The sequence below is a fragment of the Chamaea fasciata genome, unplaced genomic scaffold, assembly GCF_029207755.1.
Source record: "Chamaea fasciata isolate MVZ Bird 193981 ecotype frontalis unplaced genomic scaffold, bChaFas1.0.hap1 SCAF_21, whole genome shotgun sequence".
Taxonomy (NCBI): domain Eukaryota; kingdom Metazoa; phylum Chordata; class Aves; order Passeriformes; family Sylviidae; genus Chamaea; species Chamaea fasciata.
Window position 1 is genome coordinate 4,946,262 of NW_027094106.1, and position 25,203 is coordinate 4,971,464.

Consider the following 25,203-nt stretch of genomic DNA (forward strand, 5'->3'; position numbering starts at 1 on the left):
AATGACTTCTCCACCAAATCCAACACGACATTTATCCTCTTGGCAAAGTGCCTGCTATGAAAAAACAACCAAAACACCAAACTCAAGATAATGCTGCTGCTGCTGCTGCTGTTAAAAATTAAACAGAAGTGGTACAAGGGGGAAAATATTTGCCATGAATGGAGGTTTAAATATTTCATCCACTAACAGACACATCATTCTGCCTCAGAAGGAACAGCCTGCTCCAAAGGGGGTTGTTTTACTCAATTCCTTCTTGTTTGTCCTTAATGGCAACCTGCAAAGCAAAAACAAAAATACACATGCTAAGACAAGAGTTGTTACTGAGCTGAAGACGGCTGTTCAATCATTCCTGACTCTCCTGTGAACCACAACCCACAGTGCAAATCTCTACAGCAACCAGAAGAATAATACTGAAATTAAAACCAACACTTATTTACACATTTGGTGCCCTGGTGCCTTTCCCCAGCACATCAGAGGACACAGGCTCCCTGATTTTGTCTGAGTAATATTTTGGGCAGGTTAAATCTCAAAATTCAGGGGGCTAAATCAATAAATAAACTGGGCAGAAGTGACAAGAAATGAAAATACCAGAATTTTGTCAGAAGTAAAAAACTAAACTAAAATAAAATAAAAATGCACTTAAGAGCAGCCAGGGTCTGCCATGCTTTGTCAGCAGCTGAACAACACAAGGAGGGTGGCTTGAATTAATTCATAAGCTTAAAACTCAGCAGTTTTAAGACACATGACCCCATCCCTTTGATTATTTACAACAAGCCCAAATACTTTAAAGGAAAAAAAAAAAAACCAAAACCACTTTACCCTGAACCTCTCCTCCAGGAGGGAGAGTTCACTGATGAGGTCCGTGATGGCGTTGGTGAAAGCTTCCTGGGGGCTGTAATCCGGCGTGGTTTGCACACGGATGATAATTTTATGTTCCAGGGGATGCGGGACTTTATACCCGGCGAACAACACCTGCGGGTCTTTGAGCAACTGCCTGCAGCGGGAATAAAAAAAACACCCCAAAAAGAGTGAAATGAAGGGCGGAAAAGCCCCGAACCTCCCCCGAAATCTCCTCCCCGCTTGAACTTACGACTTGATGATGTTCCCCAGCGTGTGGTCCTCCTTGTTGATGGTGAACAAGCAGGCGTTGGGCACCTTGGTGTCCTTGTTGATGGTGATCCTGGCGGGATTGTGGGAGACAGGGATGTTACCGACCCGTGCGGGCCGGGGAACAGCGGGGAACGGGGGGGAAAGGCCCGGGTTCCCTCCCCCCGGCTCCCCGCGGTCTGGTTAGGGTTTAATTCGCCGCCCCCCGGGTCTCCCCTCACTTTTTCTCGCCCTCGAAGAGCAGGAAGGACTCGAAGGCCGGAGGCGCGTTCATCCCGCCGTTGCTATGGCGGCCGCCGCTTCACTTCCCCTTCGTCACTTCCGGTCGCTCGGTGCGTCCCGCGGCCCCGCAGCGCCCCCTGGCGGGCGGGAGGACTCGGTTCAGGCAAGGCCCCGGCGGGAGCGGCGACACTCACAGAGCCACCCGTGCGGCCACCGGCGGTGCCAGGGGGAGAGCACACACCAGCGACACAGCGGTGTCCCCACTGGAGACACCACGGCGGTGACCAGCTGGCACCAGCAGGGGCATTGGTGACACCAGCAGTGCCACCATCAGGGCCACAAGCAGAGACTCCAGGGATGTCACCACTGCCAACAACAGGCCACCAGCAGAACCACCAGTGATGGCACCGACAGAACCACCACCAGCAGCAGCTGGGCCATCAGGAATGGCACCAGCAGGGACATCACGCAGTGGCACCTGGGCCACCATCAGAACACCAAGAGAACCCCCACCAGTGCTTTCATCAGGCCACCAGCAGAGCCACAGCGATGCCACCAGCAGGACCCTAAGAGATGTCACCAGTGTAACTGTCACCAGCACCACCAGTGCCCGTCCCCATCCCCAAGAGACAGACGGGACAAGGCTGCGGGGTACAAAGTGCCTTTATTGCCGCGGCAGGGCCCCGCGGGGACAGCGGCTCCCTCACGTCTGCAGCTGCAGCAGGGCCGGGGCCGGCGGCTGCGGGGGCTGCGCCCGGCGGTGACAACGCTCCAGCTCCCCCAGCGCCGCCAGGAGCCGGCTCAGCCCCTCGGGCAGCGGAGCGTCTGCGGGAGAGGAGAGGGACAGTGAGACCCCACAGCGCCCCTGGGGTCACCCCCAAACCACCACAGCCCCTGTGACCCCTGGGGACATCCCCCAACCAGAACATTCCCCACAGCACCCCAAAACCCCCCACCCCAAACCTACCTTCACCCCGGGGGCCGTTCTGGGCGTCCTCCGGCTCCAGCAGCTCCCAGTACTTTTCCCTGGGGAGAGGGGGAGGAGAGGGACGGGCCGGTGGCAGGAGGAGAAGGCGCTGCAGGGGAGGTGCAGGGGGTGTCCCGGAGGCAGGGACTCACCTGAGGGTCCCCCGGAGGCCCTGGAGGTGCTGGAAGAGGCGCTGAGCCTCCACCGTGGGGTCCAGGGGGTCACTCCAGTCCTGCAGGGTGACGCCGTGCCGGGTCCGGTCACATCCCAACCCTGCGGGACAGCAGTGTCACCGCACGGAGGGACCCCCCAGCACCCCCGCGGGGCTCCGGGGCCACCTCCCTGTACCTGTCCTGTCCCGCTGGTGGCAGCAGCTCCACTTGTCCCCGCGGAAGACGCCGGGGTGGTAGGAGCGGAGCACGCGGGGGTTGTTGCCGCACACCTTGCGCAGGGCCGACAGCCACTGGTTGAGCTCGTTGACACACTGCGGGGTTGGGGACAGTCAGAGGGACCTCGGGGCTGTGACACTGCCCGGGCTGTGACCCCGCAGTCCCCGCCGCACCTTGCACTGCAGGTAGGCTGTCTCCTGCTGCCCGCCCGCGGCCATGTAGACCACCTGCATGACGTGGGAGCTGCCGAAGCTCTTCTCCTCCACCTTCTCGGCCGCCAGGATGTCGCCCAGGGCGATGGCACCGATGCGCTGACGGAGGGGACACACACACAGAGGGGGTCAGTGCCACCCCGCTGCCACCCCCGTGCCCCTCCAGCACCCTCATACCTCTGCACTGGGGCTCTTGCCGAAGCTGAGGCACTCCCCGGTGAGGCAGAAATGGAGTTTCTTGCCGGCGGCAGCAGCGAGCAGCGGCCCCTTGCCCCGTGTCTTGTGCACAAGGAGCAGCCCCTCCTTCACCACGGCCGGGGGGGGGCCCAGCGGCCGCCCCTCACCCTCCTCCTCGCCCTTGTCCTCCTCCGTGCCCACCAGGCGGGTGATGAAGTCCCTCATGCGGGCGGTGCCCTGCTGCAGGGCGGGCAGCAGCGGGGACAGCCACGTCTCCTTGGCGCGCCCGGCCGCCGGCTCCATGTTCCCCACCAGCTGGATGGCCTGGGGACCGCGGGGGCGGCAGCGTCACCCCCAGGACACCCGGCTGTCCCCAGGTGGCCCAAAGCCCCGGCCCGGTGTCCCCTGTCGCACCTTGGCCAGCAGCAGCAGCGTGCGGCTGGTCCGCGCGTCAGCGTGCGCGTCCCGCAGCTGGAACAGCTTGGGCGTCATCACGGCCGGGGAGAAGAAGCGCAGGCACAGGAAGCTGGTGACAGCCACAAATTTGGCGTGCTGTGACCACCGAGGGGGTGGGGAACACACGTGAGGGTCTCTCCCATCGTGGGACTACCCCACGAACAGCGACGCACCGCTGTCCAGGGCTGCTGTCTGGGCGCACCGCGGCCCCGCTCGCTGCCCCCCTGCCCAAGAGGGGACCCCAGTGACCACAGCCAGAGAGCCCCGTCCCCCTGGGGGTGTCCCTGTTTGAGCCCACACCATCCCCCGCCACGGCCCGACCTGGTGCTGCGGGAAGCGCTCCCCGACGCGCTGGAAGAGCTGGCGGAAGGCGGCGCGGATCAGGGGGGGACACGCCGGGGCCGACCTGACGATGGCGTCCAGGAGCTCGCCCAAGTAGGACTGCAGGTGCTGTCGGCCCTGCTCGATCACCTCGCCCTCCGTCTGCACCCGGTGCAGCCCCGAGCACCTGCGGGCACTGTCACTGTCACCCCCCCGCGCTGGGGCCACCCCTGCCCTGCCACCCCACGAGCCCTTACCCGACGTCTTTGATCTCCACCTTGCCGGGGTCCAGCTCCACGTATTTCTTCTCCTCGAACACGCGGGTGATGGTGGGTCCCAGGACAAAGTGCAGGTATGGCATCCCTGTCACCTGCCAAGGGGCCACACAGGGGACAGTGATGGGCCACAGATTTGGCACCTGACACCCCCAGGGTCACCCAAGGGATTTCCTCCAGCCTCCCAACCCCAGGGGAAGGCATGAACACACCAGCCCTCCCAGTTCTTCTCCTGGGAACAGCCCAGGGCCAGGATGACCTGGGAAGAGCAGGGTTTGGGTGGTGTGGCACCTTGAGGAAGGACTCCATCGACTTTGAGGCCAGAGAGTTGCTCCGGAACAGAGTGTTGGGCTCACCTGAAAAACAGGAGAGAGGCCATGGCCTGGGGGATGGCCCTGGGCAATGCAATCATGGGGGTCATTCCCAGAGGCTGTGCCCTTCTGCCCTGGCCACTTCCATGGGGGTTGTGGGGATTTCCTAACCAGCCCATGAATTGCTGAGATGAACCCAACAGATTCCACAGAGTGATGGCTGAGCCTCAACCATCACTCCCAAAAAAATCCCCACAAAAGGCCCTGGAGGTTTTGCAGCCTCAGGAGATGATGAGAAAGCCTCCAGCTCTACTGCCCACTCCAGCCTTACAGGGCTTGGCCAGCTCCAGCTCGAAGAGCAGGTCCAGGAACTCCTTGACCAGCCCCTGGCCCAGGAAGAGTTTGACCAAGTTGATGGCGACCTCCTGCCGGCACTCAGCCGTGGTGGTTTCGTCCAGGAGGGTGACCAGGTGCACTTGGCCATCCTGGAGGGAAGAGGCACCATAACGTGACAGCCCGAGGCAGGCAGAGCCCACAGAGTTGGGAAAGGTGGGTGCTCCAGCAGGGCTGGGCATAGACCCCTCACCTGGCGCCCCGACTTCACCTCCTGGCACAGGAGCTGCACCAGGGGCTGGTAGCAGTGGGAGGGAAGCACCGTCTCATCCCGAAGCTTCACCTGCAGCTGCAGCGAGCCCAGGCTGCCCCGGCGCCTGCAGGAGCACGGGGTGGGTGGGTGGGTGGGTGGGCGGAAGGAAGGAAGGAAGGAAGGAAGGAAGGAAGGAAGGAAGGAAGGAAGGAAGGAAGGAAGGAAGGAAGGAAGGAAACTTCACCAAGCAAGAGGTGGCCAAACACCCCAGGCTACCTCTCTGAAGTGATGATGCTTCCCAGTAAAACCCCCCTCCCTAATGCCACTGAGGGCACTCTGACCCCACCACAGCACACCCCAGCACCCTGTGCCAAAACTCACTCGTCCTGTGTTGGTTTGGACTTGTCCGGCCACAGCCTGAACCACCCCTCCTCCTGCCCGGCCACTTCCAGCCCCTGGATGCTGAACACCACCTGCGAGGGGAAGGCAGGAGAGAGCTGGGAGTGCAGCTGGGCAGGACCCGGCAGCACTGACAGGGTTTGGGGCTCACCTTGCCCAGGAAGTCATTCCTGCCGACCAGGTCCCAGTCCCAAACCTCCACGCAGAGCTTCTCCCCGGCGGGCTCGGCCAGCTCAAACTCAAAGGTCTCGTTCCAGCGCGGGTAACAGGATTTCTTGACCACCTGCAAAGGCAACAGCTTTGTCCCCTCTTGTGGGTGGGTGTATCCCTCAGGGACAGCAAGCTGGGGATGCTGGGGGACAGGGATAGCTCCAGGTTCCCCATGGATTGACTCCACCTGCAGCCTCAGCAGGTTGGGGATGGCTGGAGCTGCACTCACGGTGCTCTCCTGTGTCTTCCCGTTGTAGCGCAGGCGGACAAAGGGGTCAGAGGCACCATTCCGGTCCTTCCTGGCCAAATCCCTGGCCAGAAGAGGGGGAATTTACCAACAACCTCCAAAACCACCTACAGGCACCCGTGGCACCCACTCCCCTCTCAGGAAATCTCAAGCTACATGTCCCAAAGAACACAGATGAGGCAGACCCTGCCCCAGCACTCGCTGGGTGATAAGGAGGATGCTCTGCACCCAAAGGAATGTGAGGAATGGCTGAGGGAGCTGGGATTGTTTAGCCTGGAGAAAAGGAGACTCAGAGGTGACCACATCACTGTCTACAACTCCCTGAAAGGTGGCTGTGCTCAGGTGGGGTTGGTCTCTCTCTCCCGGCAGCAACTGACAGAATGAGAGGACACAGCCTCAAGCTGTGCCAAGGGATATACAGGTTAGATATTAGGAGAAAGTTTTTTACAGAAAGAGTGATGAAGCACTGGAATGGTCTGCCCGGGGAGGTGGTGGCATCACCATCCCTGGATGTGTTTAAAAAAAGACTGGTTGTGGCACTTGGTGCCAGGGTTTAGTTGGGGTGTTTGGGCTGGGTTGGACTCGATCTTGAAGGTCTCTTCCAACCTGGTCATTCTGTGATTCTGTAAACTGAGCCGTGGAGCAGCTCAGACTCACCACCCATGTCCCAGCTGCACACACAGCCCCTGTCACCCTGGTGTCCCCTCTCACCTGGCCTCCAGCACGGAGCAGCGCAGCCGCCGGCTGCCCTGGCTGCCCAGGACCTCCACCCGCAGGTGGATCTCCCCCTGCACCTCCTCGTCAGGGTCCACCTCGCTGAGGCTCATCCAGCCACTGTATCCTGTGGGAAAAGGGGGGATCCCCACCAAAGGGTCATTGGGGAACCCCTCAGGACCAGCTTGTCCAAAGGGTGGGAGATGGGTCCCTCCTGGGACCCCCCAGCCACTCATTCCCCTACCCTTGGGGTGCTCTGCCAGCATGTCCCGGGTGATGCAGACCTTCCCAATAATGTCATCACGGCTGGAAAACAAAAGTGGGAAGCAGGACACGGCATGGGATTGGTGCCCAGGTAGGACAGTCCCCACTTTGGGGAATCCTGGACTGGGGCCACCACAGTAGAGCACAACAGTCACCCTCTGCTGGCCAATATCCTTGGGAGATAACTTCACCCCTCTGTGTCCCAAAGCCCAGGGCAGCGTGGCCAGGTTTGGTGGATTCTCCGGTGTCCCCAGCAGGGCTGAGCATGCAGGGAGCCAAAGGCACCGAGGGAGTCCCCAGCACACCTGAGTGCGTCCTCGTCCATGACGTAGATGGAGATGCTGTGGAACCCGGGCTGGAGCTGCACCTCGTATTCCTCCCCCCAGAACGGGGACAGCGTCTTCCACACCGTGGCAGTCCTGTGGGGCAGGTGGCACTGGTGACAGGGGGGACAGGGCTCCCTCTCTGGGGTACTCCCCAGCCCTGGGACCTTCCCAGCTGGGGGCAGCACCCAGAGTTTGGGAGCCTCAGCTGGGGCAGGGATGAGTGTCTGTCCTTGTCCTGTCTTGTGGCTCTGGGCTGGCAAGACACAGGGGTGGGGCATAGGGCAAGGGAACCATGAGCTGTTCGGACTCTTCTGTGTCTGCAGGCGCATCCCAGCCCAAAGCAGGGAATAATAATGAATTAGAAATAATGCTCTTAACAATAATGTGCCTGCAGCAGATGGAGACACCTGCCAGGAGCAAGGTTTGGGGCTCCAACAGTTTCAGGGACCAGCTAGGCACGTGGGCCACTCACCTGATGATGGCCTCATCGTCGATCTTCACGATGCAGTACGGGTCACTGCTGCCTGTGCTAGAAGGACAAGGGACAGCTCTGTCAGTGCCACCAGCCACAGCCTGGCCACCACCCAACCCACAGGACTCTCATGGCCACGGGTCACCAAAGCCTTCAGCCCTGACAACCCCACAGAACAGAGACCTTTGTAGAGACTAAGCCCTGAGGGGGAGGCTGGGGTTTGACTGAGGCTGCCAAAGGCTTCCACGGGGGGACTTGGCCACAGCTGCCAGCACAGGGTGACCCCAGCTTGGCTTCCAGACCGGGGACACCCCTCCCTGACCGTGTCCGGCCGCTGTGTCCTGCTGGCTGCCAGAAGTGGCTTTTCCTCTTCCACACAGGAAGGCAAGGAGCAAACAAACCCCACCCTTTCCCCAAAACAGCTTCGGGCACCTGCAGGAATGAGGCCACAGCAGCCTCCTCCTCCAGCCCCAGAGTGACCCCAGACCCCCAACACTCCCACAGGGATGGGGACACCCCTAGGGACACCCCCAGGGATGCAGAGGGTGTGAAGGGCAGCCACCACCGTGCTTTGCCCATGCTTCCTCCCTGGGGACAACCTGAGTCACCATTGCCAAGAAGTAATCACGGTTTTACAGCTTCATCAGAAACAGGGTCAGGGGTGGGGACTCTGGCCAGGGACAGAGGAGCCAGGACCTGGGGACTGGCCAAGGTCATGGAAAGGTTGTGGCTCCCATCCCACTGGCACGGGACAGCTCGGAGCACGGATAACTCATTAACACCAACCCCAGTGGCACTGTCAGCCAGCCACGAGTGTCCTGGAGGAAGGGAGGGTGCACAGGTGGGGGCCTGGGGACCACAGGCACTGAGTGATTTTCACATCCCAAATCCAGGGAGGCTAAGAAGCAGCTGCTGGGGGCATTGGAAGGGTTTTGGGGACAACTGAAAGAGTTTGGGGGAATCCAAAGAGTTTTTTTAGGAGGGGCTGAAGGAGTTGGAGGGGACTGGAAGAGTTTTGGGGGATTCAAAAGGGGTTGGAGGGGATTGAAATGGTCTTGAGGAGGACTGAAAGGGGTTTTGGGGGAATCAAACAGGTTTGGAGGGGACTTGAAAAGGTTTTGAGGGGGACTGAAAAGAGTTTTGGGGAAATCAAGCAGGGTTGGAGGGGACTGAAAGGGTTTGGGGGCTCCCTGCCCTGCTGAACACGGCCGCAGGGATTTCTCTGGGCTGTGCATCCCGGGTACCACAACAACATCCCTGTTCCCAGGCACTCGCATCCTCCTGGCCCCGAGGGGCCGGGAATGCAGCAGGTTGCCAAGAGCCGCTCTCTGCCTCCTGCTCCCATTCCATCCCAGGCGCCCTCCGGAGAGGATTTTTGAGGAGAGCCGCGGGTGAAGTGCCATTAAGCGGAGCGCATTGCTGACATTTCCTGCCTTGTGCAAACCATCGGGGATGCCGGGAGCGGGCAGGCGGAAAGGGAACAGCTGCCCGCTCCAGCTGCGCCCGGCAACGCAAACCCTTGTCCCCAGCGTGGGGACATCCAGCACCGCCGCGTCTCCTGGACGCAGGGTGCCGGGAAACCACGCGGGCATCGCATTTTCCAGGGATTCAAACACAGCATGGGCACAATCCACAGATGTGCCCGAGCTGCCGCGCCAGACGCAGCCTTTGGATGAGGAGAAATCCCTGCAGAGCATCCTTGTCCCGGGATGTCGCCAAGGGATTTGTGGCGCTGTTGGCTCGGTGGGTGCGGGGCTGGCTTAGGCACCCACCCCAGCACGGCTGGGTGCAGAAAAGGAGCTGGAAAGGGGAAGGCCGGGCTTTGGAAAGAGGAAATGAGCCCAGGCAGGGCTGGGGGAAGGGGGGGGGGGGGGAAAGGAACCCGCAGCCGCCACTCCGGCAGCAAAGGAGCCGCGGAGGGATGGAATTAAAAATTAACTGGTGTAGGCAGCAGTGCTGCTCTGGCCCTGGGGGGTGGTGAGGAAATGAATAAAAATTTAAATAAAAAATAGAACGAAATAGGAAAGGAACAATGGGATGATAAATTGAAGAAAAATCGAATAAAATAATAAAAGGAAAATAGAATTTCAAAACGTAAGAAAAAGAAAAGAAAAATTGAATAAAAAAATTAAAATAGAATTAAAGATAAAAGAATACAATAAAACACGAGTATTAAGAAATACAAAGAAGAAAAAGGGCAAAAATGAAAGAAAAAAATAAATAAAAATAAATAATGGAATAAAAAGTTAAAACGGGGAAAATACTGAAATAAAAATAGAATAGATTAGAATAAATTAAAGATTAAAGATTATTGGCATTATTTATTATCCTAACATCAAAATAATCCAATAGAATAAATAAATAATAAAACAGAAGCGCAAATAAAAGAAATTAAATGTCACATTTAAAAAATCAATACTAAATAAAGTAAATTTTAAAATTAAAGACCATTCAAAAAAAAAAAATCAGGTAGACCCTTTCCCTTGCTATCCTGGGATAACGATGAGGGGAAGATTTGGCAGCCTCAGCTCCCATCACTCCCTATGCCAAATCCTGAGGGATCCGGGGGTTCCCCATGGGGATCTGGGGGTGCTCCATCACTCCTGGCTGTTGCCAGCAGGGTCTGAGCTGCCCGTGCAGCGGGGACACCCCGCAGAGGGAATTCCCCGGAGGAAACCAGCGATCCCAAAAGCCGTGCCAGGGCAGGGAACCGGATCCCCTGAGGCGCTGCGCTGCGGGGAGGGGGCCGGGGCCAGACACGGCCAAGGTCGCGCTCGGGTTTCCCTCCCCGCTGTCCCAGCCCAGCGCCACGTCCCAAAGCCACCGGCCCGGAAAGCTCCGCTCCAGGCGCTGTGGCACGGCGGCTTTGCGGCTCTCCCAAAATCCAGAGCCTCCCAAAATCCAGAGCCTCCCAAAAGCCAGCGCCTGCCCACGCTGGGTCAAGCTCTGGCGGGGAGCTGTGCCAAGGGATTTAAAAATCAGGCCCTCCTGACACACGGGATTTAAAAAAAGAAAAAAAAGAAAAAAAAGAAAAAAAAAAGTAGAAGAAGAAGAAAAAAAAAAAAAAAAAAAAAAAAAAAAAAAAAAAAAAAAAAAGGAAAGTCATGTTTCTTTCCTTGTTTATCCTCTTTTTCCATGACGGCTGCAGGGATTTTTTCTGGTTTTCCGGCTGCCGAGCGCTCCTCAGCAGCTTCCCGCTGCCTTGGTGGCGGCTGGAGGCAACCCGGTGCTGTCCCCACATCCCGACCCACAAGGATCAGAGCGATGAGGAGAACACCGAGATTTTCTGGGAGGGAAATCCCGATCCAAGGGCTGCCCCCCGGACCTCAGCCAGGTGGGATGGAGCCGGGGCTGGGAACGGGGCAGCCCCTGCTCCTTTGGGAACGGATGTAGCGGGTCCTGCTGCGCATCCGGGGGTCCCTGCGAGGGTCCCTCTGTGGTGGGGACAGCTCTGCCCCATGGCAGCACAGGGGGAGCCCCTAGAGAGGGAGCACAGCTTGGGGTACCCAAAAAACTGCTGGGGGCATCCCACAGCACGGGGAGAAACCTCAACCCCATCCCGGGGGGTGTCCCCAAATCGAGGAGGAATCACAGGATTTCCGAGGGAGCCCCCAAAGCGCTAAGAACTGCTGGGGGCACATAAAAATGTCCTGAAGGGAACCCCCCGAGCAAGGGGGATCCCAAAGCCACGCTGGGAGAACCCACAGAGCAAGGGGCATTCCAAAGCCACCCTATGGCGAACCCCCAAAGTAGATGCACTGCTGGGGGGGTACCCCAAATCTACCCTGAAGGGAACCCCCAAAGTAAACACACTGCTGGGGGGCGGAGGGATCCTAAAGCTGCCCTGGGGGGAATCCTCAATGCAGGGCGACTCCAAAGCCGCCCTGGAGGGAACACCCCAAGGGGTGATACCCCAAAAGGGGATCCTAAAGCCACCTGGGGGTGAGCCCATAAATCACATACACTGCTGGGGGGGAGGCCCAAACCATTCTGGGCAAGCTCCCAAAGCAGGGAGGACTCTCTAAGGCCACCCTGAGGGTGGTGTCCCCATCAGGGACCTGTTGGGGGGACACCCCGCAGCACTCCTGGGAAAGCGGCGAGTCCCTCCGGGATGCCCCCGCCCCGAACACCTCCCGGCCGCCGCGGGGGCACTCACATGTCCTTGGCGGGCAGGTTCTTGCCCTCCACGATGCGGATGGAGAGGGCGCTGCGCCGGGCCATGGCGGGCGGGCGGGCAGCCGTGCCGAGCGGAGCCGAGCCGAGGCAAACGGCGCCGAGCGCGGCCTCGAACCCGCGGTCCCGAGCACAGCGCCCATGTGCGGGCCGGCGCCGGCGGCCGCCAATCAGCGCGGGGGGGCGGGGAAAGGAGGCGTGGCCTGGACCACATCCGCGACGCCCATTGGGTGATGCTATGGGCTGTGGGCCAGGGGGTGCGGCCTGTGCGAGGTGGGCGGGGCCGGGCTCCCCGCGTTGCCGGGGTCCCGCCGGGGTCCCCACGCTGTGTCCCCTCGGTCCCCTCGGTCCCCTCGGTGCCCCTCAGCCCCTGGCACCGCCCGCCCGGCCCGGTGCCCGCCTGGATTGAACCAAACCCACACCAGACCCCTCCGCGGCCCCCCGAACCTTGGGGGCTGCAGCGTCGGCCGCGCTGCTCTGCATCCCAAACCTCCACCGTTCTATTAATTTTTATGCGATTTTTTTTGTTGTTGTTTTTAAAGTACTGCGCCTCCCGGCTGCAGCACACCCGGGGACAGGTGGCATTTCTGGGTGCTTGGTCCCCTAAATACCAGCGGAGGGACGGGGAACTCCCCCCGCCGTGGCGAGACCCGCCTGGGCTCGAGGACTCGGCACCCAAAGCTGGGGCTCAGGGCTGTGCCGGCCGGGATGGTCCTTGGCATTTTCTCCGCGGGGACACTATGGGGACACTGCAGGGACACGCTGGGAACACGCTGCTCTGTTCCTACAGCGCTGCCCCTCTGCCTCCCCCGCACAGGGGGACAGCAAGGGGACAAGGGGTACTCCCCGGCACCATCCCACGAGCCCCCCGTGCGCCAGCTCCAGCCCCACAGGCGGTCGGGGCCACACGTCCCACCTCCAGCAACGCACGCAGGTGGCAGGTGACAAACCCCCCACAGCCCTCGGAGCGCTTTGCAGGCGAAGCAGCTGTTTTATTTCGGGGCACGGGGTGTAGGGCGGAGAGGACCCGCGTTTGCCGGATGGAACCATCCCTGCGCTGCTCCCACGCTGATCTCGGCAGGAGTTAATCGCTGGATTTGCTCGATTTCCCTTGGCCGGGCTCCACGGAGGCGGCTCCGGCAGCGGGGGGGCAGGTTGCTAGCACCCCTCCCGGGCGGCACAAGGACACCCCGTCAGGGCGCTGTGACCGCCCTGGGGCGTCAGGGTGATGCTGCCCTTGGCGTGGCGCCTGCGGGGGAAAAACGGGGCTTTTAGTGTTTGTGTGTGATGTGTACAGGTACACACACACCTGCCCTGACCCCACCCACAACGGGATTGTCTCCAGCGCCAGCGGGGTCTCGTCACCCATAGCCCTGAGATAAGAGATCCACGCCTTGCTGTAGGATCAGGAATGATGGATTCTGATTCTTCCAGCTGCTGGAATCAGCTTCCCCTCCCCCCCAGCCCACTCCTCACCAGTGCAGGATCAGCCCCCACATCCCCCAGATGGGGATCAAGGACACCCCCCGGGGCAGGATCGGCCACATCCCCCAGATCGGGATCAAGGACACCCTCCGGGGCAGGATCAGCCCCACATCCCCCAGAACAGGCTCAGGGACACCCCCGGGGCCGGATCCGACACCCTGGGACGCTAGTCTCCTCTTGGGATCTCATGGCTCTCAAGAGAAACCCGAGCTGCCCCCTGGATGGATTGAGTCATCTCGGGGTGTGGGAGCCCCTCCTCTGGGCTTGCTCAGGGAGAAAGCATTGTAGGACAAAAGAGATTGGGGAAACACCCCCCCACACTCACCACCCCCACCCCACGGGGCATTTCGCTGCCCCTCACCCCAGCATCAGGGCTGGGGGGGTCAGGCTCCCCTCGCTGCCCTACACCCAGGGGACTTTTCCCCATCTGAAGTGGGCACAGGTGACAAAGATCACCAAGCTGGGTGTGACAATGTGTCCCACCCCAGAGCACCCCCGGCCACACCCTGCCCCGTGCAGCCGCTGCCTCCCACCCAGCGCCGGGGCTCAGAGGGGGGGTTCAGGGACCGTGGGGCTTTCCAGGAGGCCCCTGGAGTCACAAACAGGCGGCACAGGTCGGGCACAAAGCTTGCGGAAAAGCCTTTAATGTCCTGCTCCCATCCCGGGTGGCGGCTCCCGGGCCCGTGCCACCCGCAGGGATGGAAGGCGGCGGGTCACATTTAGCCCCTCATTTACCGGGGGGCGCGGGGGGTGCCGGGGGGCAGCGGGGGCTCAGAGCCGGGCGGCCGGCTGGTCATAGACGTGGTGGGTGTTGTACCGCCGCACCGTCATCGACTCCGGCTTGCTGAAGGTGCTGCTGCTACCGCAGGAGTCCGAGCTGGGGAGGGAAGGCGGGGGCGACGATGAGGGTGGTGACCAAGGGATGGCGGCGTCACCCTCTGACGCCGGTCCTGCGCGCCCAGCACCCTGGGTGGGACTCGTTGGTGGCACTCACCCCCAGAAGAAGAGCATGGCCACCAGTCCGGCCAGAAGGATGGCGAAGAGGATGGAGAGGATGGTGGTGATGGCGATCATGTCGGCGCTGTGCCCACTGCCCGCCGTGGAGATGCTGCTGAATGGCTTGGCTGCGGAGAGAGCAGGAGGAGAGGGAGCAGGAGGCAGGGATCCACACCCCGGAGTGGCTCAGGGGGTCCGGATGGGGGACAGTGTGTTGGTGTGTGCCAACACAACGTGCCATCACACCGTGCCACCATATAGGAGTGAGACCCACGGCAGAGCCCTGCTTCAGTTTCCCCAGCTGCTCACAGGAGCCCAAACCACTGTTGCTCAGCATTCAGCCCCCTGGGACCACCCCACACGCCCAGGACCACCCTGTATCCCCCCTCGATGGCTGTGGGCTGGGTGGGGCACAGGACGAGCCAGGTACCTGTTCTCAGTGTGATTGGCACCGACCAGGCTGTCTCAGCCACGGGCACAGAGCCCTCCAGGGCGAGGAACTTCACCCTAAGATGGGAAGGGAGGTTGGCCACGGTCCCGTGAGCCAGCGGGCTGCCGGCAGCCCTTGAGGCAGGCAGGTCCCCACGAGCAGGCTCACCGGTAGGGCCCGGGGACGGGCAGGGGGCCATTGCAGGTGGGTCTTTTCTCATCCTGGGTGCAGCTCGTCTCGCTGCCGACCCGCAGCACCGCGATCTCCCCTTCGGGTTTGGGGCAGGGGTAGGCGCCCAGGGTGGCATTGAGGGTCATGTAGGCACGGACGGGGTCAGGGAAGCCCTGGAATGCAGTCTCGGAAGTCCCCGGCCTCTCGGTGTTGTTGAAGGAGGATGCGGCTGCAGGGGTGGGGATGGGGGTGAGGAGGGGTTGGCGGGGGGTACAGGGACACCCCCTGCACGCCCCCTGCCCGGGGCTGCTCCCACCTACCCTGCTCCAGGGCCACCACCAGCCAGATGACAGCGTTGCCGTAGTCTTCGAAGACGCAGCGGGGCTGGTCCACCACGAAGGTGGAGGCGGTCCTCACCCCTTCCAGCACGGGCTCCGTGGTCAGGGCTGGCCTGTAGCCCAGCTGGGCTGCGGTGAGAAGCCAAGGGGGTGTGATGGGGGGTGTGGATCCCCCCCGGCCGCAGTGCCGGGGCTCCGGGTGGGGACAGGGACAGGAGGAAGCTGAACCCTGGGGTCTCAGCAGTGGGGCCTCTGCTTCCCTCCCACCCCCAGTCTGGGCTCAAAAATAGGTTTCATTAAAAGGTACAAAGACACTCCATGCTCTCAGCTGGGGGAGGAACACCCGTGCAGGACTCCCAGAGGACATGGGTAGGTGACAGCAGGGACACTTGGGGTGGCACCCAGAATGGTGGGGGCAGCAGCTGCCCTACTCCTTCAGGTACAGGGGGTCCTGAACCAGAGAAACCCACAGCGTGCCAGTCAACCAATATCAGAGACACCGGAGAGCAGAGGTGACACCCAGAATAGGATCCAGAGTAGGGGGGGCATCAGCAGCCCTACACCTCAGCAGGGTCCTGGTGCCGTGCACAGGGGATCCCCGCAGTGCCAAGGGGAATCCCGATCCCATCCCGATGGCGTGGCTGGACTCACCAATGCCGTGGGCCGCGGGCAGGAGCAGGAGGAGCAGCGGGATCATGGTGCGGACGCCTGCGTGCCGAGGGCGGGAGTGCGGGCGCTGAGGCTCCGCGTCCCGGTGGGACCCGCCTGTGGTCACCAACCGCCCACATTCCTGCAGCGGCCCCGTGGCAAACAGGTTGGGCTCGTTTCCCCGGGAGCATTTGTTTTGTTTGAGCGCCCGCCGGCGAGGCGTGCTGAGAACCGCTGCGTTTGGGGCGTGGGTTGGGTGACAGCTCCCCCCTGGCCGTGGGCAGGAGGGGATATCCCGTGGTCATGTGCCCCACACACCCCACCAGTGGCAGCAAGTGCCCCCCACACCGACACCAAGTGCCACCAAGCCAGGGCCCCACGTGGTTTTTGAGGTCTCTCATCTTCACAGTCCCACCCTGCGTGGCCAAAGACCAGGAGGAGACAGTCGCAGATGTAAAATCAGATTTTACTTGGCAGGACAGCTCACGTCTAGTGGAAGGTGTCCCTGCCCGTGGCAGGGGGGCTGAAACGAAGTGGTCTTTATGGTCCCTTCCAGCCCAAACTGTTCCATGATTCTCTGACACAGAGCAGGGGGTTGGGGGACAGAGTGGCACCGCCCTGGGGGGCTGCACCCACAGCCGGGGGGCACGGGCTGGGGCAGGGCCGGGGGGATGTGGTGGGTCCGGTAGGATCTGCGGATGAAGGCGTCGGTCCCCAAATCCCGGCGGCACAGGGAGCCCCACACCTTGGCACTGCAGGGAGACAAGCAGAGGCATCAAGTGGGGTCTGTGGGGCTCTGCACCAGCCACCCCCGAGGGGCCCTTTCTCCTGCAAACCACCGAAAACCCCCAATTTAAGAATAAAAGGCTTTCTCAAAGTTAAAAAGATCTCCATTTCTTTGCTGATGGGGTTGCCAGGTTGCAGTGTTCTCCTGAGACCCCTGCAGACTCTGCCCCCCCAGCAACCCCCCGTACCCCAGGGCTCCGAGCACGGCGGTGGCCAGCACGGCCCCCAGGCTGGCCAGGATGGAGGCGATCACCACCACGGCACTGCCACGGCCAGCGGGCGCAGGGTCGATGGTGCTCGGGCTGGCGGCTGGAAGGAGGCGGGATGAGGGATGGGCGGGAACACGGAGGCCTCGGGGGCGCCGTGATGGATGGGGGGAGCGGGGATCACTTCTCCCCGCAGGTTTTGGGGTGATGGCACAGGGCTGGTGATGTGCCAGCACCCCAAGCAGGCAGGTGCAGGGGACCCGCGAGGGGGTGGCAGTGCCACAGGTACCTCTGCGCAGGAGGATGGGCTCGGACCACCGCGTCTCCGCTTTGGGGCCGCCGCAGCCCATCAGCAGGAACTTCACCCTGCGGTGGGCACGGGGGTGATACCGGGGGGGTGAACCTGGGTGGAGAGTCACCCCAGCGGGGATTTGGGGCTTCTGGCCTCACCTGTAGGGTCCGGGGGAGGGCAGGGGCCCGTTGCAGGGGTCCTGTCTGCCCTGGTCCCGGCACGCCGTGTCACTCCCGACCCGCAGGACGAGCGGACCCGGTGCCGAGCAGGAATACGCGGCCGCCGCCGTCTCCAGAGTCATGTAGGAGCGGGCGGTGGGCAGCTGTTTGTACGGGGGCACGTCAGCCCGGGACGGGGGGTTTCTGAAGGCGGCTGATGCTGCACGGCACAGATGGGGATGAGAGATCGCAGTGAGGGTCCCCCATGTCCCCAGCCACAGCGGGGACGTGCCGGAGCAGCGACTGCTCACCGTTGGCAAAAGCCACCGCCAGCCAGACGGCGTCGGAGGCATCGGCGTGGCCGTCGAAGACACAGCAGGGCCTCTCCAGAGCGAAGGTGGTGGCGGTGACCTTGCCCAGCAACGCCATGGGGGACACCTGGGGCACGTAGGGCAGCTGGGCTGGGGGAGTGGGCAATGAGCGAGGGGACCCCGCTGTTCTGCCCCGCTCAGGAGGTGCCTGACCCAGCCCGCACCCACACCAGTGTTGGCACAGGGGGTTGGCACAAGGTGCCAGCATGAGGGGGACAGCACTGCTGTGGGGACCCCCCAGCCATGCCCAGCCCCATAAACCCTTCCCCGGCACAGACCTCTCGCAGCCCCTCCAGGCCCCGGTCCCCCGCTGCCCTGTCCCCCCGGGAGTCACCCAGGTCCGCGGCTGTGCTCATCCCAGCCAGCGCCAGCAGCAGCCACAGCAGCTCCATGGCGTCGTCCCGGTGGTGCTGGATGTGCTGTCCTGCTCAGCTCACCCCGTCCCACTGCCGAGGGGACGGGCTGCCCCCAGCGCCCCCGCAGCAGGGACCGCCTGTCCTGGGGCCGGGCCCTCCCAGCCCCGCATTCCTGCACCGGCTCTGCCGGCCCGGCCGGACCCCGCGGGCACGGGGGACAGCCGAGTATCCCGAGTCACCCGCTGGTCCCAAACCCGCTGGGAACCGTCCTGCAGGACCCCCGAGGCATCTGCGAGGAGTCAGGGCACAAGACAGTCATATGAAAGGGGAAACTGAGGCAGAGGAGGCACTGGGGGCGATGTTCCAGGGTGGGTTGGCAGGACTCACAGTCCTTGTTGGCGCTATGGGGCCAGCCAGACAAGTCGTCCTGGACCCCCACTCGCCCCACCAAGACCCACATCCCTGCGGATAACTTGTGCCCACCAGGCCCCCGGAGCCAGGGGTGAGCCCGTGCCCGACTGGTTCGGGTGCAGCCAGCCCTGCCCCGCGGGCAGGGAAGCGCTGCGGAGCATCACACCCGAACGAACCCAAATCCCAGCGTTCAGGTGAAAGGTCCCACCCAGCACTAAGAGCGCGGAAGCATTTCCAGCTCTGGGGCCACCCCACGCTGCCATTTCCCCATCTCTCGTACCCCTTCCAGGCCCTTGGGATGGGGTCAAGGACATGGCCGTGGAGCGGGAGCGCCCCGGGGTTCAGGAGCCCCTCACCGCCGCTCCCCCCGCAGAGGTTGGAGCACTGCTTCTCCCGTGTTTGCCGAGGGGAGCGGCTGCCCACTCCTGCGTGGGAGGAGATTTCCCCCTCCCCTTCCCAAGGGGCCGGGACCGCGCCTTCAGATTAAATGGAAATGGGGCATTCGAAGATTACACCGTCCAGCTGCAGAGGGGAAAAACAGGCGCAGCTGCAGCCTCCGTCCCTCCTCCTTCTTTACCCCCACCTTATCTCCCACTCCTATCCAGCAACACCTGCCTCGGGGACCCCCCCAGGTTTCCCCAGACCCCTCCCTGGTGCTCCCTGGCCAGCAAGGTGCCAGCAGCAAGGTGAGGGGCAGGGTGGGTGACGCAGAGGGGTGACGCAGGGGGACAGTGAGTCACGGTTTCAGCTGCCGGTACCCAGCATAGCTGCGGGGTCAAGGCTGGGCTAATAATAACCACCCTGTGGCAGATGAGCCATCACCGCAGGGGCTGGGAGAGACACCCCCCTCTCCTCTCCCTGGGGCTCCAGCTGGGGATGGGGGACACACAAGGCTTTTGGTCAAATGTGCCTGGGAACATCATAAGCATTTATTTGGGGCTCTGTCCCCTCCTGGCTCCATGGGTAGGCTTTCACCTCACCTTTCAAAGCATCGCCCTGTGCCTGAGCACCTGGCTCTGCTCCTTTTCAGCCCTTGGATCCCCCTGCCATGGGGGCTAGGCCACCTAGGGCCCAGCACAGAGGACAAGGATTTTAGGAGATGCCTCGTGTCCAAAAACTGAGCTGCTGAGCTTGGCTGGTTCACCACAGCCCACTGCCCCTGCCCTGGACCAGCCCAGATGCAGGGAGGCTCCAGCTGATTCACACCCAGCAGCAGCTGCAGGAGGTGCCTTGGGCCAGGCTCAGCAGGAAATTCTTGCTCTGTACAGGGCTGAGTGAACCCTGCTTCAATTTTTGCTTCAATTCACTGCTTTGATTGCTGGGATGACATGATTCAAGGCTACAAAGCTAAGGTTTCAACTCAAGACCTCTCCCTTTTGCAAGCAGGGTGGGAGGGGAGCAGACAGAGCCCGTTTGTGGAGAGTTTAGTAACACAGACACGTCACTGCAGCTCCCAAGGAGCTGCCATTCCTGCAGCATGCCCAGATATCACTGGCTGTTTGAGGGTTTCCCCTTAGAGGCTGCAGGCACAAGATGGACACTGGGGAAAGCTCCACCCCTCAACAGCTCAGAAAAACCTTTAATTTTTATATTGGCATGACAGGAAGCAAAGTGCCCCTCAGCTGGTCCAGGATGTGCTGCTCCCAGGAGGAGGCCAAGGTAGTGCTGCCACAAAGCCCAGACACGGCCAAGATTGCCCAGGAAGGAGGTGAAATGGCGGATGGCACCAGTGCCAAAGGGAGGGATTGGATGGATTTAATGTGCAGCTGGGTCTGGTGGCTACAGGGAGGGGAAGAACCAGAAACAGCTCTTCATAAGATATCCGTTCCCAGGTGACAAGAAACAGCTCTTCAAAAGACATCAGCTCCCCTGTGACAAGGAGCCTGGGGACAATGTACAGTAGGGCCACCGGGACTGGGGCAATGTCCTGTTTACAAGGTGACGGCATCCAAAGCAGGAACAGGCTCCCAGCCAGAGCATCACTGCTGGCAGCTGGGCTGGCCACCACTGCAGCTGGGAGGAAGGTGACTGTCACCAGCTGGTGGCACCAGCATCCCTGCAGCAGCAACAGCACAAAGCACAGCAGCTCCTCTCTGCACAGGCTTCACTGAATTGCTGCCATTTCACCCAAGAGAAGGGGAGAGTGGGACAGGTCCTGCCTCTCATCTTTGGGATGAGAGGAGTGGGGCTGGCAGCTCACAGCCAGGAGTAGGGGCTGCAACTTCCCACAGGTTGGACACTGATAAATCACCTCTGCAGGCATTGAGGCTACAGGCCATCAAACTCCAGTGGCCAAAGAACTGACACTGTGACCAGTGTCCTGCCTCCACTGAGCTGAGCTCTCCCCCCTCCTCCTGGCTGGATTGATGGTCTGTGTCTCCATGGAGCAGGCTGGCTCCCCAGAGAGACCCACCCCAAGCCCTGAGGCAGCGGGAAGGCAGAGCAGGGTCTTGCTGTGAGAATGAAGAGTTTATTGGGACTGAGCAGAGATACACGGCAGGAGGGAGGCAAGAGGTGCCTCAGACAGGGAGCTGATGTGTCCCAAAAGGAGGACCTTGTTTGACTTCCAGGCGGTCTACTGGAAGCAAGGCACTCTCCTCTGTCCTCTCCATCCTGTCCTCAGGCATCACCAAAGGAAGGTCCCGCCTTCCCCAGAGGATCTGCCACCTCAGTCCCATCCCAGCTGCTCCTGGCTGCAGCCACCAATCCCACCCAGACACACAAACACAGCCTCTACAAAAATATCCTTCCCTCCCCCCACCCTTCCCCCCCCAAAAAAAAGTGAAGAGCGGGCAGGGCTCCCACAGAACTGTTATTGCTCAGTGTGACGGGCAGTCAGACATGGGAACTTAAGGCATCAGGAATAAGTGCACTAGGTGGCCCCTGAGGCTCACTGGCCCAGGCAGTCCTCGGTGACACCCTGGGCAGCCAGCTCTGCCAGCACATTGTCCAGGTAGTTGGGGTCAGGGTAGCCATGGCCACTCAGGTTTGAGTCCATCTCAGTCTTGTGGTGGATCTCGTTCCACACCACCGTGTTGCTCTCGCCGGTGGTGTTGGAGGTGCCCACTGTGAAGATCAGGCGTCTCCTCCAGGCCACCTTCAGGAGCTCCAGGACCTAGAGGGGGAAAGGAAAAACAAAGCTAGGAGCAGCAGCTAGGAGACTTGTGCCATGAATGCAGCTTGCCAGGAGCTTGACAACTTCAGAAGGGTGATGTTATCAGGGTGTGACACCTCACCTTTCTGCCCTTCTCATTGTCTGGCAGGTAACAATAGCGAGGAAAGCCTCTGGCTGTGTATGGCATCCCAGGGTTGGGGTGCTCGGGGCCCTGCAAGAGATGAGACAGATTTGTCATGGACACATCCATCTTCATATGAATTGAACAATCCATCAGCAGCAGGATCTGACATAGGCCCATCCCAAACCAGCTCTTCCATGCAGAGGCAGCAAGGTATTGTTGGCGAGTACAAGGTGTCCATCATGTTCCTAAGGGACATGTGAGTATTACAGATCCCCCAAAACCAGTCTCATGCTGAGATACAAAGCCAGATCTAAAATCTACCTAAATTCTGGTGAGAGACAGCCCCAAACCACAGCTTTTAACATGTGGTCTGCTACCCCTGTAGAAAGGCCACACAGCTCAAACCTTTAAAAGTCCACTCCCTCCACTGAAACCAACATGGGCTGTGAAATCAGACCATGGGAGGTTTCCCACCTTGTGATCAGGGGCAGTCTCCTCCCTGCTTCAGGTAGACATCAGACTGTACTGCGGGTGAACAGCTGGGGCTGCTCAGGAAAAGATCTCTCATGGAGGAGACCCTCACATGTTGATGAACAGCCAGATCAGCTGCTGGCTCCAGGCACCACAGGCTGCTCAGCAATAGGCTGCCAGCAGCACTGGATCCCAGGACTCTTCTGGGAGGCTCTCCCAGCTTGTGCTGTCTGCCAGCATGCTGGGCACTCACCTGGATGCCCCTGCTGATGTGATAGACAATCCTGATCGTCCCACAGTCCTTGTGTCCTGGGAGGGACTGGGGGAAAGTGGAGATCTCCATCTTCCCTTTGGGCTGGGTACCGGTTTTCTCTCCGTAGATGGTTTTACAGGAGGGACACTGCAAACTGCCATCCTGCCAGGGGAGAGAGGCCACATCAGAGCTGCCCAGCTGCACACAGGGGCCTGCTGAGGATGGGCCAGCTCAGTACCTTGTTCCCATTGGAGTACATGGCCAGCATGCAGAGCATGTGGAAGGAGTGCTGGCAGTTCCTCAGGCGGCCGACGGCCTCCGGCCTGATGGCGCTGGACTGGCACGAGTCGCTGTAGCCCGAGGGGGAGGACAGCTTCTCCATGCAGATCATGCAGTCCTAGAGGAGAAACCACCATGAGGTGTGAGCACAGGCTGGTCCCTGAGGACTGACACACCAAGGAGAAAATCTTCAGGAAGATTTGCCTTCAGCTTTGAGATTTAAGGGCACAGAGACAGGTTTCCTTATCTGGCTGGTATCACCCCACTTCACTTCCTGCGTTGTCCAGGAGGTGGAGAGCTGTCATCAGTCAGAGACAAGAGTATGGTTACATCCTGCTTCTCTGCAAAGGAGCTCCAGTGCAGGGTTTGATCTCTAGTTTTGATCTCTCAGCACTGAGACCAAAACCAAACTCCTTCCTCCAAAGGAAACGGGGAGGCACTGGGAGGATGAGCTATTTAACCCACATTGTGCCTTCATCACAGTCTTCTGATGAGGACAAGTCATCTCTTGTCAAATGTGAATTTCAGGCAGTGCTGAGGACTCCCCACCTCACATCAACAGTGCCACCGCAAGCAGCACCATACACCCAAGGAAGGATAGTCCTTGGGGACTGCTGTGGTTTCCTTGGCACCCCAGTGAACTGGCCAAGCTGGAGTTGCTTCACTGTCCTCTTACCTCATCAGCAGGAGCAGATTTCAGCTCTTCCAGGTACTTCTTCACCACTGATTCTGGCTCTGTTGGTGTGGCTGCACAAGGAGAGATGAGACAGAGAAGTCAGACACTGTGTGGTATGGTGGGCACATGTGGGACAAGCTAGAGAGAAGGGAGACAAGCAGGTCACTGGCCAGGATGCCAAGGAGAAAGGTCAGGGTTAGAGGGGAGAAGAGAACACTCCAACAGATCCCTACAAGCCCAGCAAAGGCTTTGCTTTCAGCCATGGCTCCCATGAGGACTGTGAGTGCCACAGGTCTGCCTGTAGCTGGTGTGCTCCAGTTCTCCCCAGGTGACACCAGGCACATCCCAGCCACACTTTCTGTGCACACCAGAAGCCAGCTGGGATCAAACTCAACAGCCTTGATGGGATAGAGGATCACAGTGTGTTGTCAAAAGAGGAAAAAAAGGCATTCCCACACCATCACAACTGGTGCCCAGCAAGGAAACCCAGCAACACTCTGAGCTTCAGGCCCTGTTTTGAATACAGCACAATGAGCTTCACATCCTTAACATCAAACAGTGGCCTTTGTCCTGAGCTTCCACACACTCATACCTGGCGACGCACAGTGCAAGTCACCAAGTGTATAGAATAAACCAGCTTTTAACATGAACCCTGTCTGCAATGTGACACAGTATCTTTGCATCTTCCCAAATGTAAACCCTGGTCCCATCCAGCCAGGCACAGACACCTGAGCAGCCCACCAGCCTGGTCCCTGGAGGCATTATAGGATGAAGCAACAAACATTACGCAACACCGAGAGCAAATTACCACTGAGTACAGCCACTGTCACCTCAACTCCCAGCCCATCCTCCTGGAGCTGCCTAGCAAGGCTTGGCTTAAGCCAGGAAGCATTCCATGCCTCTGCAAGGCACCTGGGCCTGAGTGAGAGGAGAGGAGCACCTTTCCAGTCATCAGTCCTGTCACAGCAGCTGCCAGGCTTTTCCACCAGCCTGGGAAACGAAACATTTGCACAAGTGATGTTACAACTCTACCTGGCAGGCAGCAAAAGAAAGATCAGACACTTGTCTTGGGAAAACCTCCTCCTTTTTTTCTGAATCCACTTCTGGGGGACATTAGGACAAAGCAGAGCTGTGACAAACAGGCTGGCCAAGCTCTTCCAATCTCTATCCTGTCCTGGTGGATGCCTTAGCATGGAGAGTACTGCTGCTCCCAGCTCCACACTCCCAGGAGGACACAGAGCATCATCACCTGGATGAGCCAGGGATCAGAACTGAAGCTGTACGTGCACAACCCATCTTCAGCTCTCCCCATCCACTCTGGGGCTTTCAGGGAAGACAGAGGGTTCACAAGCATTGGCTCTGTGGTTCAAAAAGCTGCACATCAGACAGCTACTGGAGCTGTTATTCCAATCCAAAGAGCCATGTCTTTCACAAGCAGGAAGGAAAGGGTGCTATTTCCTGAATAACCACTTCTCATGGAGAGACAAACATGAAGCAGAAGGGAAGGACTGCTCACATGCCACAAGTGGTGTTGAACAGGCAAAGGCCTGGATGGCACAGATCCTATACGAGGTAGAAGTCCCTCATTCCCCAGAACACCATGGAAGAGAGCAAGGCAGAGCACCAACATCTTTTAGCTAAGGAATATCCTTTAGCTAAGAAGACTGAGGAACTGAGGGCTGGACTCTGCCAAATGAAAACACAGTCATTAAGATGAGTTATTTTTAGAAGGGGATTCCTGGCCATCCTGGAACCCGTGAATTCTGGCAGCAGCAGCAAGAGGAAGGGATGGCTGAGCACACAGAGCAA

The 25,203-nt window shown here is 60.1% G+C and overlaps 5 protein-coding genes across 8 annotated transcripts in view; all 5 read right to left on the bottom strand.

Annotated features, from left to right (window-relative positions):
• Positions 1–88: 88 nt before the first annotated feature.
• Positions 89–1,412, bottom strand: POLR2J (RNA polymerase II subunit J). The gene is made up of 4 exons (XM_066201643.1): positions 1,329–1,412; positions 1,091–1,180; positions 820–994; positions 89–274 (listed from the first exon to the last, which is right to left on the bottom strand). The coding sequence occupies exons 1-4, from the start codon at positions 1,379–1,381 to the stop codon at positions 239–241; spliced, it is 354 nt and encodes a 117-aa protein (XP_066057740.1). The 5' UTR covers positions 1,382–1,412; the 3' UTR covers positions 89–238.
• A 568-nt stretch (positions 1,413–1,980) lies between these two features.
• Positions 1,981–11,940, bottom strand: LOC136299737 (ras GTPase-activating protein 4-like). Of its 2 annotated transcripts, XM_066201624.1 has the most exons (20): positions 11,812–11,940; positions 7,656–7,712; positions 7,163–7,276; positions 6,838–6,899; positions 6,591–6,720; positions 5,862–5,943; positions 5,574–5,705; positions 5,405–5,496; positions 5,024–5,147; positions 4,769–4,922; positions 4,418–4,482; positions 4,109–4,221; positions 3,852–4,038; positions 3,489–3,626; positions 3,075–3,398; positions 2,859–2,996; positions 2,645–2,780; positions 2,449–2,569; positions 2,297–2,355; positions 1,981–2,154 (listed from the first exon to the last, which is right to left on the bottom strand). In XM_066201624.1, the coding sequence occupies exons 1-20, from the start codon at positions 11,874–11,876 to the stop codon at positions 2,033–2,035; spliced, it is 2,415 nt and encodes an 804-aa protein (XP_066057721.1). In that variant the 5' UTR covers positions 11,877–11,940; the 3' UTR covers positions 1,981–2,032. The 2 variants fall into 2 exon arrangements, with proteins under 2 accessions (XP_066057721.1, XP_066057722.1); XM_066201625.1 differs by lacking the exons at positions 4,769–4,922; positions 5,024–5,147 and having other exon boundaries at positions 5,405–5,705.
• Positions 11,941–13,941: 2,001 nt separating this feature from the next.
• On the bottom strand, positions 13,942–16,201 carry LOC136299742 (uroplakin-3b-like protein 1). The gene is given in 7 exon segments (XM_066201634.1): positions 13,942–14,190; positions 14,308–14,437; positions 14,740–14,816; positions 14,908–15,139; positions 15,231–15,377; positions 15,900–16,152; positions 16,154–16,201. Coding segments are annotated over 7 exon segments (993 nt in total). The 3' UTR covers positions 13,942–14,084.
• Positions 16,202–16,362: 161 nt separating this feature from the next.
• LOC136300088 (uroplakin-3b-like) lies at positions 16,363–18,525 on the bottom strand. The gene is made up of 6 exons (XM_066202222.1): positions 18,453–18,525; positions 17,650–17,799; positions 17,339–17,558; positions 17,178–17,254; positions 16,871–16,991; positions 16,363–16,648 (listed from the first exon to the last, which is right to left on the bottom strand). The coding sequence occupies exons 1-6, from the start codon at positions 18,523–18,525 to the stop codon at positions 16,363–16,365; spliced, it is 927 nt and encodes a 308-aa protein (XP_066058319.1).
• A 2,750-nt stretch (positions 18,526–21,275) lies between these two features.
• Positions 21,276–25,203, bottom strand: part of DTX2 (deltex E3 ubiquitin ligase 2) — a 34,120-nt gene continuing 30,192 nt past the window's right edge. For all 3 annotated transcript variants that reach the window (XM_066201631.1, XM_066201629.1, XM_066201630.1), the window contains 5 exons: positions 23,395–23,465; positions 22,678–22,836; positions 22,440–22,601; positions 21,713–21,802; positions 21,276–21,591 (listed from right to left, as the gene is read on the bottom strand). In XM_066201631.1, coding sequence (XP_066057728.1) covers positions 21,367–21,591; positions 21,713–21,802; positions 22,440–22,601; positions 22,678–22,836; positions 23,395–23,465 — 707 coding nt within the window. In that variant the 3' untranslated portion in view covers positions 21,276–21,366. The remainder of the gene's footprint in view (positions 21,592–21,712; positions 21,803–22,439; positions 22,602–22,677; positions 22,837–23,394; positions 23,466–25,203) is intronic.